General features: G+C 46.8%; 1 protein-coding gene across 2 annotated transcripts in view; it reads left to right on the plus strand.

Moving 5' to 3' along the window:
- Positions 1 to 5,280: 5,280 nt before the first annotated feature.
- The window catches only part of HMBS (hydroxymethylbilane synthase), a 34,789-nt gene continuing 26,917 nt past the window's right edge, over positions 5,281 to 13,152 (plus strand). The window contains exons 1-3 of one of the 2 annotated variants that reach the window (XM_040325498.1): positions 5,281 to 5,466; positions 12,480 to 12,533; positions 12,637 to 12,709. In XM_040325498.1, coding sequence (XP_040181432.1) covers positions 5,464 to 5,466; positions 12,480 to 12,533; positions 12,637 to 12,709 — 130 coding nt within the window. In that variant the 5' untranslated portion in view covers positions 5,281 to 5,463. Of the gene's footprint in view, positions 5,467 to 12,038; positions 12,153 to 12,479; positions 12,534 to 12,636; positions 12,710 to 13,152 lie in introns of those variants that run through there. The other variant, XM_040325497.1, reaches the window with a different exon arrangement.

Below are 13,152 nucleotides of genomic sequence, written 5' to 3' on the forward strand. Positions count from 1 at the left end.
TTATGTCTGGAGGCGCAAAGGGAGAGGCGGAAATTGTTCCTGTGCAGCTATGAGGGGATGAGCAGCCAGAACGCATAGAGGAGGCGGTGCAGTGGCTAACCAAACCTTCATCATCCTTTTATCTCCCATACATAAAACTGAATATATATTTTACATTTCCAATATTTATATTTTATTAGGGCTGTTACTGATCAAAATTTTTCTGTTCGATTAACCTTTTTTTTTTTTAATCGATTAATCGACTAATTTCGATTAATTATAATGCACATACAGATCCAACTACTTTTAGCTGATCTCCTTGCAGGCTGATTTCCAGTGCAGCTACCAACCACTGGAAAAATGGATAGCAGGATACAAAAAACACACAAAGGCAGCGCTCGATGGGAATAGCATTAAAACTTTTATAGTCTTCAAGTAACCAAATAAATATTGCACTGGAGATGACATCGATGTAGCTACATAAACTGTAAAAATGGTGCGAGTAATACCAAACGGTACCAAAAGCAGTCATAAAAACATGTAGCTAAGTATGATACTGGTATAAAAATGTGTACAACGATACCACTGCTGAATCCAGATGAGGTTAACATCAGTCCGTCGGCATGTAGATGTCCCATGAAGGGAACTATCATAACTCCCAGTGGATGGTTATAGAATCCCAGGTTGATAGAGGGAATTGATAGAGCCCTTGCGTGTGGCAGATAGTAAGGTCCCGCCAGCATGCAGATATGAAGGCATAGCAAAGGAGCCTTTCAGATGGACACGGCAAGCCCCGCCGGTGTCCGTGACGTTACTGGATCTCCGACGGAACTCCCTGAAGGCCCAGAAGCCGGCGGAGAGGTGAGTACCAATCAAAAGAATTTTAATTGATCAAAAAGATTTTGATCGATTAAAAAAATTAAAGATTAATCGATTAATTAAAAGTTAATTTGCACAGCCCTATATTTTATATAAACTTTTTTAACTGCTGGGGCATGGAAGCTTTTTGAAATAATTTACAAGGCCTTGATAACCACTTCCCTAGATTATTGGGCAACAAGAATGGGCTGCTAGCCACAGTTTGCCTATTTGCAATTGAGCTTCTGCAGCCAGTGTCCTCTCTGAACATATTTAGTGCTGTGGGTGGCTATATTATACAGGTCGTTCTCAAAAAATTAGCATATTGTGATAAAGTTCATTATTTTCTGTAATGTACTGATAAACATTAGACTTTCATATATTTTAGATTCATTACACACAACTGAAGTAGTTCAAGCCTTTTATTGTTTTAATATTGATGATTTTGGCATAAAGCTCATGAAAACCCAAAATTCCTATCTCAAAAAATTAGCATATCATGAAAAGGTTCTCTAAACGAGCTCTTAACCTAATCATCTGAATCAACTAATTAACTCTAAACACCTGCAAAAGATTCCTGAGGCTTTTAAAAACTCCCAGCCTGGTTCATTACTCCAAACCGCAATCATGGGTAAGACTGCCGACCTGACTGCTGTCCAGAAGGCCATCATTGACACCCTCAAGAGGGTAAGACACAGAAAGAAATTTCTGAACGAATAGGCTGTTCCCAGAGTGCTGTATCAAGGCACCTCTGTGGGAAGGAAAAAGTGTGGCAGAAAACGCTGCACAACGAGAAGAGGTGACCGGACCCTGAGGAAGATTGTGGAGAAGGACCGATTCCAGACCTTGGGGGACCTGCGGAAGCAGTGGACTGAGTCTGGAGTAGAAACATCCAGAGCCACCGTGTACAGGCATGTGCAGGAAATGGGCTACAGGTGCCGCATTCCCCAGGTCAAGCCACTTTTGAACCAGAAACAGCGGCAGAAGCGCCTGACCTGGGCTACAGAGAAGCAACACTGGACTGTTGCTCAGTGGTCCAAAGTACTTTTTTCGGATGAAAGCAAATTTTGCATGTCATTCGGTAATCAAGGTGCCAGAGTCTGGAGGAAGACTGGGGAGAGGGAAATGCGAAAATGCCTGAAGTCCAGTGTCAAGTACCCACAGTCAGTGATGGTCTGGGGTGCCATGTCAGCTGCTGGTGTTGGTCCACTGTGTTTTATCAAGGGCAGGGTGAATGCAGCTAGTTATCAGGAGATTTTGGAGCACTTCCTGCTTCCATCTGCTGAAAAGCTTTATGGAGATGAAGATTTCATTTTTCAGCACGACCTGGCACCTGCTCACAGTGCCAAAACCACTGGTAAATGGTTTACTGACCATGGTATTACTGTGCTCAATTGGCCTGCCAACTCTCCTGACCTGAACCCCATAGAGAATCTGTGGGATATTGGGAAGAGAAAGGTGAGAGACGCAAGACCCAACACTCTGGATGAGCTTAAGGCCGCTACCGAAGCATCCTGGGCCTCCATAACACCTCAGCAGTGCCACAGGCTGATTGCCTCCATGCCACGCCGCATTGAAGCAGTCATTTCTGCAAAAGGATTCCCGACCAAGTAATGAGTGCATAACTGAACAGAATTATTTGAAGGTTGACTTTTTTTTATTAAAAACACTTTTCTTTTATTAGTCGGGTGAAATATGCTAATTTTTTGAGATAGGAATTTTGGGTTTTCATGAGCTGTGTGCCAAAATCATCAATATTAAAACAATAAAAGGCTTGAACTACTTCAGTTGTGTGTAATGAATCTAAAATATATGAAAGTCTAATGTTTATCAGTACATTACAGAAAATAATGAACTTTATCACAATATGCTAATTTTTTGAGAACCACCTGTATACAAAAGTCTGTCTGTCCCCAAACACGGTTGAGCACTTGCAGTTTGTTAAAATGGACCAATCCTGGATCCAGCAACAACTACAAACCCCTGCTGAACATGCTATACATTCAGTTTCTTTTAGGGGGTCTTCTGCCAACCAAACTATTTATTTTCTGTAAGCCTTTCACCACTGTGAGCCTGAAATACTGTATACGTCGGCACAATGGCACGGCTGGGCAAATGGGTGTACCTGTATATCCCCTTTAAATCGCGGCATAGTGGGCGCGCACATGTGCCTGCCGCGTAGTCCATGAGCGTGCCCGTGGACTATGACCGCCGGGGGCCCTCGATCATGTCACGGAGCGGCAGAACGGGGAGATGTAAACAAGGCATTTCCCAGTTCTGCCTAGAAACATGACAGAAATCTACTGCTCCCTGTCATGTTCTAGTTAGACAATCCCCCCTACAGTTAGAAGAATTCCCTAGGACACACTTAACCCCTTGATCGCCCCCTAGTGTTTAACCTCTTCCCTGCCAGTGTCATTTACACAGTAATTAGTGCATTTTGTATAGCACTGATCACTGTATAAATGACAATGGTCCCAAAATAGTGTCAAAAGTATCCGATGACAAGCTTGATGCCAAACTTTGGTACCACCTGCTTGACAAGGCATTTAACCTCTTACCACTAAGCCCGTTGGCAAGAGCACCTAAAAGCCAGACAAAAGGGGCACAAATCTGTCCCTCCTCCTTACTCACCTCTGTCTGTCCAGACGTGCTTCAAAGCCTGCAAAAAGGACCCAAGAATACATGGCATAAAGGAAAAGAATCACTATTGGTTGGCAATCCTCCTTATAAGGGGAAAGTCTGGGAGTGTGTCTGCGAGATGACCCCCATAGCACACAGCTTGGTATGGGAGTGTGTCTGTGTGGTGCCCCCATAGCACACAGCCTGGTATGGGAGTGTGTTTGTGAGGTGCCCCCATAGCACACAGCTTGGTATGGGAGTGTGTCTGTGTGGTACCCCCATAGCACACAGCCTGGTATGGGAGTGAGTTTGTGAGGTGCCCCCATAGCACACAGCTTGGTATGGGAGTGTGTCTGTGTGGTACCCCCATAGCACACAGCCTGGTATAGGAGTGTGTTTGTGAGGTGCCCCCATAGCACACAGCCTGGTATGGGAGTGTGCCTGTGTGGTGCCCCCATAGCACACAGCCTGGTATGGGAGTGTGTCTGTGAGGTGCCCCCATAGCACATAACCTGGTATGGGCACAAGCATGTGTAGTGCACCCAAAGCATACAGCCTGGTATGGGAGTGTGTCTGTGAGGTGCCCCCATAGCACACAGTCTGGTATAAGAGTGTGTCTTTGAGGTGCCCCCATAGCACACAGCCTGAGCCTGGTATGGGAGTGTGTCTGTGTGGTGCCCCCATAGCACACAGCCTGGTATGGGAGTGTGTCTTTGAGGTGCTCCCATAGCACACAACCTGGTATGGGAGTGTGCCTGTGGGTGCCCCATAGCACACAGCCTAGTATGGGAGTGTGTCCTTGTGGTGTCTCCATAACACACAGCCTGCACCTGGTATGGGAGTGTGTCTGTGTGGTGCCCCCATAGCACACAGCCTGAGCCTGGTATGGGAGTGTGCCTGTGAGGTGCCCCCATAGCACACAGCCTGATATGGGAGTGTGTCCTTGTGGTGCCCCCATAGCACACAGCCTGAGCCTGGTATGGGAGTGTGTCTGTGTGGTGCCCCCATAGCACATAACCTGGTATGGGCACAAGCATGTGTAGTGCCCCCAAAGCATACAGCCTGGTATGGGAGTGTGTCTGTGAGGTGCCCCCAAAGCACACAGCCTGGTATAAGAGTGTGTCTTTGAGGTGCCCCCATAGCACACAGCCTGAGCCTGGTATGGGAGTGTGCCTGTGTGGTGCCCCCATAGCACACCTGGTATGGGAGTGTGTCTGTGTGGTGCCCCCATAGCACACAGCCTGGTATGGGAGTGTGCCTGTGTGGTGCCCCCATGGCGCACAGCCTGGTATGGGAGTGTGTCCTTGTGGTGTCTCCATAGCACACAGCCTGAGCCTGGTATGGGAGTGTGTCTGTGTGGTGCCCCCATAGCACACAGCCTGAGCCTGGTATGGGAGTGTGCCTGTGTGGTGCCCCCATAGCACACAGCCTGGTATGGGAGTGTGCCTGTGTGGTGCCCCCATAGCACACAGCCTGGTATGGGAGTGTGTCTGTGTGGTGCCCTAGAAGAGGAGCGGAAAGCGCCAACGGGGCACGGAAAAAAAAAATGAGTTTGTGACCGCTCTGTGCAATATTTTTACTTAGAGCAAGGAAGTATAACAGGTTATTTGAAATAAAATAAAATAAACCCACGAAGGTATAGAATCCTCCAAGTATGTATTGTACTGTACAATGGCCCCCTCAGTAGTGAGGAGATGACCCCCAATATCAGTACACGGCACAATCAGTGATGTGAGGAGACTGGACACCTCTGTATACACATGTGACTTATGGTAGAGGAAGTGTGTGCTCCATGTGATAGGATAAGCCCGCCATTGTGTCTCGAAATCTCCTTACACACATTCCAGCACGTCGCCCTCACTGTACGGCACATTTGTGTCCAATAAAGTTTTGTTTGAAAAAAAAAAAAGCAAACCGGAGTCACATTGGTTCCCTGCGAGTGACGTGCCCGGCCGAGGTGGGCTCTGTGCAGAGGGCAGTGACAGCGACGGGAGCGGAGAGGACATGGTGAGTCCGGGCAGGACAGGGCATGGTGCAGCAGAGGGTGTCCTTCTGTCATGTCGGCACTGCCGGCCGGTTCTCCCTGTTGTCTGTCAGTGTTATTGTACGGCGCAGGACGAGTTCCTCAGTCCTCACATTGCTGGGGTCAGTCAGTGTATGGGCATAGTGTGGTGTGGGGGAGGATTACTCTAACATTAACCCTTTCATCCAGCCTGCCTTGTCAAGTAGCAGATTGAATGGAGTTCTGCCTGCAGAGACTTCACAATTTCCCTCCAACTTTTCTAAAAAGTCCTCTTCCGTCCCCGCACATCCCCGACCTCTTGCGTCCCCGCACATCCCCGACCTCTTGCGTCCCCGCACATCCCCGACCTCTTGCGTCCCCGCACATCCCCGACCTCTTGCGTCCCCGCACATCCCCGACCTCTTGCGTCCCGGCACATCCCCGACCTCTTGCGTCCCGGAACATCCCCGACCTCTTGCGTCCCGGCACATCCCCGACCTCTTGCGTCCCGGCACATCCCCGACCTCTTGCGTCCCGGCACATCCCCGACCTCTTGCGTCCCGGCACATCCCCGACCTCTTGCGTCCCGGCACATCCCCGACCTCTTGCGTCCCGGCACATCCCCGACCTCTTGCGTCCCGGCACATCCCCGACCTCTTGCGTCCCGGCACATCCCCGACCTCTTGCGTCCCGGCACATCGCCGACCTCTTGCGTCCCGGCACATCCCCGACCTCTTGCGTCCCGGCACATCCCCGACCTCTTGCGTCCCGGCACATCCCCGACCTCTTGCGTCCCGGCACATCCCCGACCTCTTGCGTCCCGGCACATCCCCGACCTCTTGCGTCCCGGAACATCCCCGACCTCTTGCGTCCCGGCACATCCCCGACCTCTTGCGTCCCGGCACATCCCCGACCTCTTGCGTCCCGGCACATCCCCGACCTCTTGCGTCCCGGCACATCCCCGACCTCTTGCGTCCCGGCACATCCCCGACCTCTTGCGTCCCGGCACATCCCCGACCTCTTGCGTCCCGGCACATCCCCGACCTCTTGCGTCCCGGCACATCCCCGACCTCTTCCGTCCCGGCACATCCCCGACCTCTTCCGTCCCCGCACATCCCCGACCTCTTGTGTCCCCTGTCCTCTTCCGTCCCCGTCCTCTTCCGTCCCCGTCCTCTTGTGTCCCCTGTCCTCTTGTGTCCCCGCACATCCCCGACCTCTTGCGTCCCCGCACATCCCCGTCCTCTTCCATACATGTTAGTATTACACAGCAAATAATATGTGAATAGACGCCCAGCTGCCATATTGCTATAATGGCTAGGTCAGCGACACCCCCCCCCCCCCCCTCCAACTGTAGTACAGTCATGGGTAGCACAGCAGTCAATGACCACCACTTTACCTTTTATAGTATAGTGGCCATGCATAGTTGTAATCGATGTTCAGAAACAATCTCCAAAATGAAAATGTCATATGAGAATCTCTAAGCACCCAAAATATAGTGGTGCTATTTATCACAGACACTTGCTTCCTCCCTCCACTCTAGGGCCCAGTTCCATGCATTGGTGTGATACTGTGTCTTTCATTCTGAATAACACCCCAATGCTTCTTGACGACTAATATGTGTTGCAGTGTTCTGCCAGAAATGGCACCTTCTCTAGTGTGTTGGGCAGCTGATTCAAATGATTGAATGCCTTAAAGTGATTGCAAAGTCTTTTTTTTTTTTTTCTATAAAAAATCTAACAAACATGTTATACTTACCTGCCCTGTGTAGTGGATATGCACAGAGCAGCCTGAATCCTCCACGTCTCAGGTCCCTTATCGCTGCTCCTGGCCTCTCCATCCTGTCGTGTGCCCCCACAGCAAGCTGCTTGCTATAGGGGCACACAAGCCGAGCTGCCGGTCTGTGTGTCCATTCAGACACAGCCGCGGCCCCGTCCTGCCCCCCTCTCTCTCTATTGGTTAATTAACAGCCGCGGGAGCCAATGGTGCCTCTGCTGTGTCTCATCCAATCGGGAGGGAGAGTCAGAGACAGCCGAGGGAATCGTGGACAGAGAGGGGGCTTAGGTAAGTATTAATGGGTGCTGGGGAGGCTGCTGCACACAGAAGGCTTTTTATCTTAATGCATTAAGATAAAAAAAAAAAACTTGTCTTTACAACTTCTTTAATGCTATATACTTTACTTCACTGCAATGGGATAAATGAGCTATAAGAACGTATTGGCAATAGGTGGGAATATTTGTCTCACTGCAATACTAGAAATTTGTTTTAAAAAATTCATTCAACAAAATATAAAAACTCAAAATATTTAAGTTTCAGTATGTATGGTAAAGTAAAGGTGCACACTTAAAGGGAGTGTAAAGGTTTGTTTTTAATTTTCTAAATAAGTTCCTTTAAGCTAGTGCATTGTTGGTTCACTTACCTTTTCCTTCCATTTCCCTTCTAAATGTTTTTTTTCTTTGTCTGAATCTCTTACTTCCTGTTTCTCCTCAGTAAGCTTGCCCCCATCATCCGAGTGGTGGTTAGTCAGCCAGAACAGCTTACTGAGGAGGAACCGGAAGTGAGAAATTCAGACAAAGAAAAAAAAAAATTTAGAAGGGAAATTGAAGAAAAAGGTAAGTGAACCAACTATGCACTAGCTTAACCACTTCCCATCCTGCGGCCGACTATATACGGCCGCAAGGTGGCTCTGATCTGCCGGGAGGCCGTCTATATACGACCTCCGGCCGCGCTCCCGTCGCATCACACAGGTGCCGATGGCAGCTGCGATGTCCGCCAGGCAGCCGCGATCGGCAGTCACAGAGCCAGGGAGGGAGAGGAGACCAATGGTGTGTCCCTTGTACAAAGGGACAACCATTGGTCCCCTCCCCCAGTCATTCCCCCTCCTCCACAGTAAGAATCACTCCCAGGGTACATATATAACCCCTTGATGCCCCCTAGTGTTAACCCCTTCCCTGCCAGTCACATTTATACAGTGCATTTTTCTAGCACGGTTCGCTGTGTGAATGGTCCCAAAAATGTGTCAAAAGTGTCCGATGTGTCCGCCGTAATATCGCAGTTGTGACAAGAATTGCAGATCGCCACCATTACTAGTAAAAAAAAAAAGTAATAATTCTATCCCCTATTTTGTAGGCGTTATAACAATTGCGCAAATCAATCACTATACGCTTATTGTGATTTTTTTTTTTTTTTTTTTACAAAAATATGTAGAAGAATACATATCGGCCTAAACTTTATTATAGCAAAACTAAAAAATATTGTGTTTTTTTCAAAATTGGCGCTCTATTTTTGTTTATAGCGCAAAAAATAAAAAACCGCACAGGTGATCAAATACCACCAAAGGAAAACTCTATTTGTGGGAAAAAAGGACGTCAATTTTGTTTGGGAGCCACGTCGCACGACTGCGCAATTGTCATTTAAAGCGTGACAGTGCCGAAAGCTGAAATTTTGTCTGGGCAGGAAGTGGGTATATGTGCCCAGTGAGCAAGTGGTTAAAGGAAGCCATTTAGAAAATAAAAGGCGAACCTTTACAACCCCTTTAATCTGCTGCTTGTCTTCTAAGCCAGGCCATACATGTGTGGTACACTCTGCATTGTGCCTGCATATATCAACATAATCTTGAGTGCCCTGGAATCCCAGAAACCCAGACTTCCACATATCCAAATAATGATTTTGCAAAGAAAAGATAAAGGTTGGCCAACCTATTTACATACTTGACTATTGGTCCCAAGGCCTGTTTTACACAGTCCTCAGCTGCTAGCAGGCTTCAGCACTTCTTGATTTGTCGAAAGCCTGATTAAAGTGGTAATCATCACTCCTATAAGGATCTGTGTTCAATATTTACAAACTGAAGCTGAATGGTATTTTAAAAGCTTCAACAAAGCTTGCCGAAAGCTCTACAAGTGCTTTGTCAGCTTGCTGTTCACATTGCTCTTGTACAAGCTGAAGCCCATGTGAAACTGGCCTAAAAAGTCTTATGCCGTGTACACACAACCGTTTTTAATGTCATGGAAAAAAAACAGTTTTTCTCGACGTGATTCTTGTCAAGCCTGCCTTGCATACACACTATCTTGATAAAAAATGCTCGAGCAAAGCGCGGTGACGTACAACACGTACGTCGGCACTATAAAGGGGAAGTTCCATTCGAATGGCGCCACCCTTTGCGCTGATTATGCTGATTTCCCATCTCATAACTTCTGAGCAAGCGCGTTTTTCCCCCCGTTTTTAATGGCCATTTTTCTCGATGAGAAAAATGCTCTGGAGCATACACACGATCGTTTTTCACGACCAATTTAAAAAATTGCATTTTTCTCGTCATGAAAAACGGTCGTGTGTACGCGGCTTAAGCGACCCACAGTGAATTTTTGGAGAGTTTGTGTTTGCTTCCAGAGCAAATAAGAAAATATTGAAAGGTATGTGCAGACACCTCAGTGTCATTTCCCTGAACTTCTTGTGTCACTTTAAACCTTCTTAAAGATGGTTCAGGTTATTTAAAATGTTACCATAATATTGGATAATATTTTAGGAGTCATACATGCATTTTTACTTCAACTTCCTTGGGCTAGGTGCACACACATGTGGGTCTGGGAATGTGTGCTAATCTCGCGTGTTCCCCACCGCACCAGGCAAAACGCGCTGCTCTTTTGCAGATGCAAGCGTGTGATATTATATCAGAAAGCATGGCGTTTTTTTTTGGTGCGCAAAACTGCATGGTGTCACAGCACCATGTGGTTCCATGCAGCTGTGTCTAAAAAAAAAATTAGAACTCCTTTTGGGATGAATTAGATTGGAGACTGTGAGCCAGGCCTTCTCTCCAACATCCGTGCCTGACCTCACAAATGCACTTCTGGAAGGAGGGTTAAACATTCCCATAGGCTGTTATAACTGCAAAGGGCGGGGCCAACTCAATATTGGACCTTACGGTCTAAGACTGGGATGCCATTAAAGTTCATGTGAGTGTAAAGGCAAGCAACCCAATACTTTTGACAATATAGTGTATGTTAAAAACCCTTGTGGTTTTAATACATTATTTTAAGGTTTTGTAATAAAAAGAAGTATACATTTTTCTATGTGTTCGTCCTTTTCTAGTACCATTAAAGCAGGAGTTCACCCGAAAAACAATTTTTAACATTAGATCGAGGCTCATTTTGTCAAGGGGAATCAGGTGTTTTTTTTTAAATCGAAGCCGTAATTATCGTTTTAGAGAGCGATCTTCTCCGCCGCTTCCGGGTATGGGCTGCGGGACTGCATACATCGCGTCACGAGTAGCCGAAAGAAGCCGAACGTCGGTGCGGCTCTATACGGCGCCTGCGCACTGACGTTCGGCTACTTTCGGAAAATCGTGACGCGATGTATGCGACCGTCGGAAGCCTGTCAATCAAATAGGAACGCCCAGTCCCGCAGCCCATACCCGGAAGCGGCGGAGAAGATCTCTCTCTAAAACGGTAAGTACTGCTTCGATTTAAAAAAATAACACCCGATTCCCCTCGACAAAATGAGCCTTAATCTAATGTTAAAAATTAAGATTTTGGGTGAACCTCCACTTTAAAGTCTGACATATACGGTTTTTCAAATTGGTACCATTATAGTGGTGTGACTAACGCTAGCCATAGGTGGATTGAAGTTCAGCAGGGAGCAGGTGGATTTCCATTCATCTATGGCCTTTCCCCGTTTTCAGAAAAGTCAGTCTTATGATCGGCTTCTCTTGAACTGACTTGTTGGAAAATTCGATCAGAGCTGCAGCCAATCAGAGGAGCTCCCACTATCAGAATATACGAAGGTTACTTTCATACTGGGGTCACCCATTCATTAGCGCTAAAGTGCTGCTCGTTTTAGCGGCGCTTTGCAGATGCTAGCGAGATGCTTTTAAGCAGAAGAAGGGGTTAAAAGCGACCGTGTTGCCGCGCTTCTGAAGCGCTGTCCATTCATAGCAATGGGCAGGGGCGTTTTAGGGTCGCTGTATACAGCGCCAAAGATGCTGCTTGCAGGACTTTTTCTAATGTCCCGGTGCCAAAGCTCTTGGGCTCTCGCATTCGGTCGGCATGAGAGGCATTTTTCAGGCACTATTTCTAGCACTAAAACGCCTGAAAACTCCCTTCAGTGTGAAAGGGGTCTAACACAGCGGGAAGGATTCCTCTATGCACCTCACTTGTATGGGAATCCGTTCGGTTTTTTTAATCAGCCCCCTTGCTGATGGATATCCTGGCAATACATGGATCAGTTCTTAAGTCCTTTTTTATATTATTACTATTGTAGCAGATGGTTAAAGTCCAAGATAGTTGCGGAATTTGGTTTTACTTTTTCCCCAACTAGTTTGAATAAAAGGATTGTGCTGGCATGTGATGCCTCTACTTTAGTTATTTTGGCAGCTCAGCATAAAGAGAGGAGTTTCCATTTTCTGCTCAGATAAGTGTCACCATCATTTTTGGGGCTTTGATAAGAAGTCCAGCCTGAGCTCCACTGATAAGAACACATTTTGAGATTCTGTGTTAAATTGCACTGAGGGGTGGAGTCGCAGAATACTATCTGCCCCACCCCCAGACCCTGCGACTTATCAGCTTGTCCATATTGCCATTGAGGAATATTCTTTTAACTGAAAGTGTGAGCAAGCCTGCAGAGTAGGAGACAGACCCGTGTAGAAGAGTGCTGTATTCCTTACAAGGGTTTAGCTCTGAAAATGGAAAATTTCCAAACCAAGGTACATTTTACAAATACAGATAGTTGTATATTTGTTGTATATCTTCTGTAAAATTGGTGAGCTATTTAATGTTTTGGAGAGGAATCTGCAAAATACTTTCAATTGTTTTAGAACTACTATCTTAACTGTAATATTCATCAGCATTGTAAATATAAAGAAAATGTGCTATGAAATGACATGAATATAATCTAGACTGTATAACCATGATGCTTTAACACATATCGAGGAACATGGATGGCATATAAAATCATTATCGTGTACCTAATATGATCTTTTCTGCCCATTATTCTGTGTTTTCCAGTCTGACCTCATAACTTTTTATTTTAGGATGGTCTTGGACAGAGGGGAGATGTCATCAGAGTCGGTACAAGGAAAAGCCAGGTGAGCCTTCCTTTACTTCAGCAGACACGTTTATTTACCACATTTTATGTGTATGACAGGAACTAATGTACCCTGGATCAATGTGTACTATATCTTTCTACAGCTAGCACGCATCCAGACTGACAGCGTGGTGGAAATGCTGAGTCAGAAGTTTTCGAATGTTCAATTTGATATTGGTGAGTAATATGACCTGATCAATGTTTTTGCTAAGCCTTTGTTCTCACAACTATACAGGGTATTTATTTGCTTGTGTAATTAACTGTACTTGTATGAAGCTGGCCATATATGTATAGGATGTTCTTTTATTCAGCCTGCCGGCCAAATGGAAAAGATCTAACAGAATCTTCCATCCACACTCAGGGCCGGTGCTCCAATATGCCCCGATGTGTGCCAATATGTCCTGATGTGCCATGTGTCCTGATGTCCCGTGCCCTGATGTCCTGTGCCCCAGTCTGCTGTGCCTCAATGTCGTGTGCCCTGATGTGCTGTGCCCTGATGTACTGTGACCTGTGCCCTGAGGTGCTGTGCCCTTTACCCTGATGTGGCCTGGTGTGCTGTACCCCGACGTGCTATGCTCTGATGTTCACTGTGCCCTCATGTACCCTGATGTGTTGTGCCC

This window comes from Rana temporaria, chromosome 10 (assembly GCF_905171775.1).
Source record: "Rana temporaria chromosome 10, aRanTem1.1, whole genome shotgun sequence".
In the NCBI taxonomy this organism is placed as follows: Eukaryota; Metazoa; Chordata; class Amphibia; order Anura; family Ranidae; genus Rana; species Rana temporaria.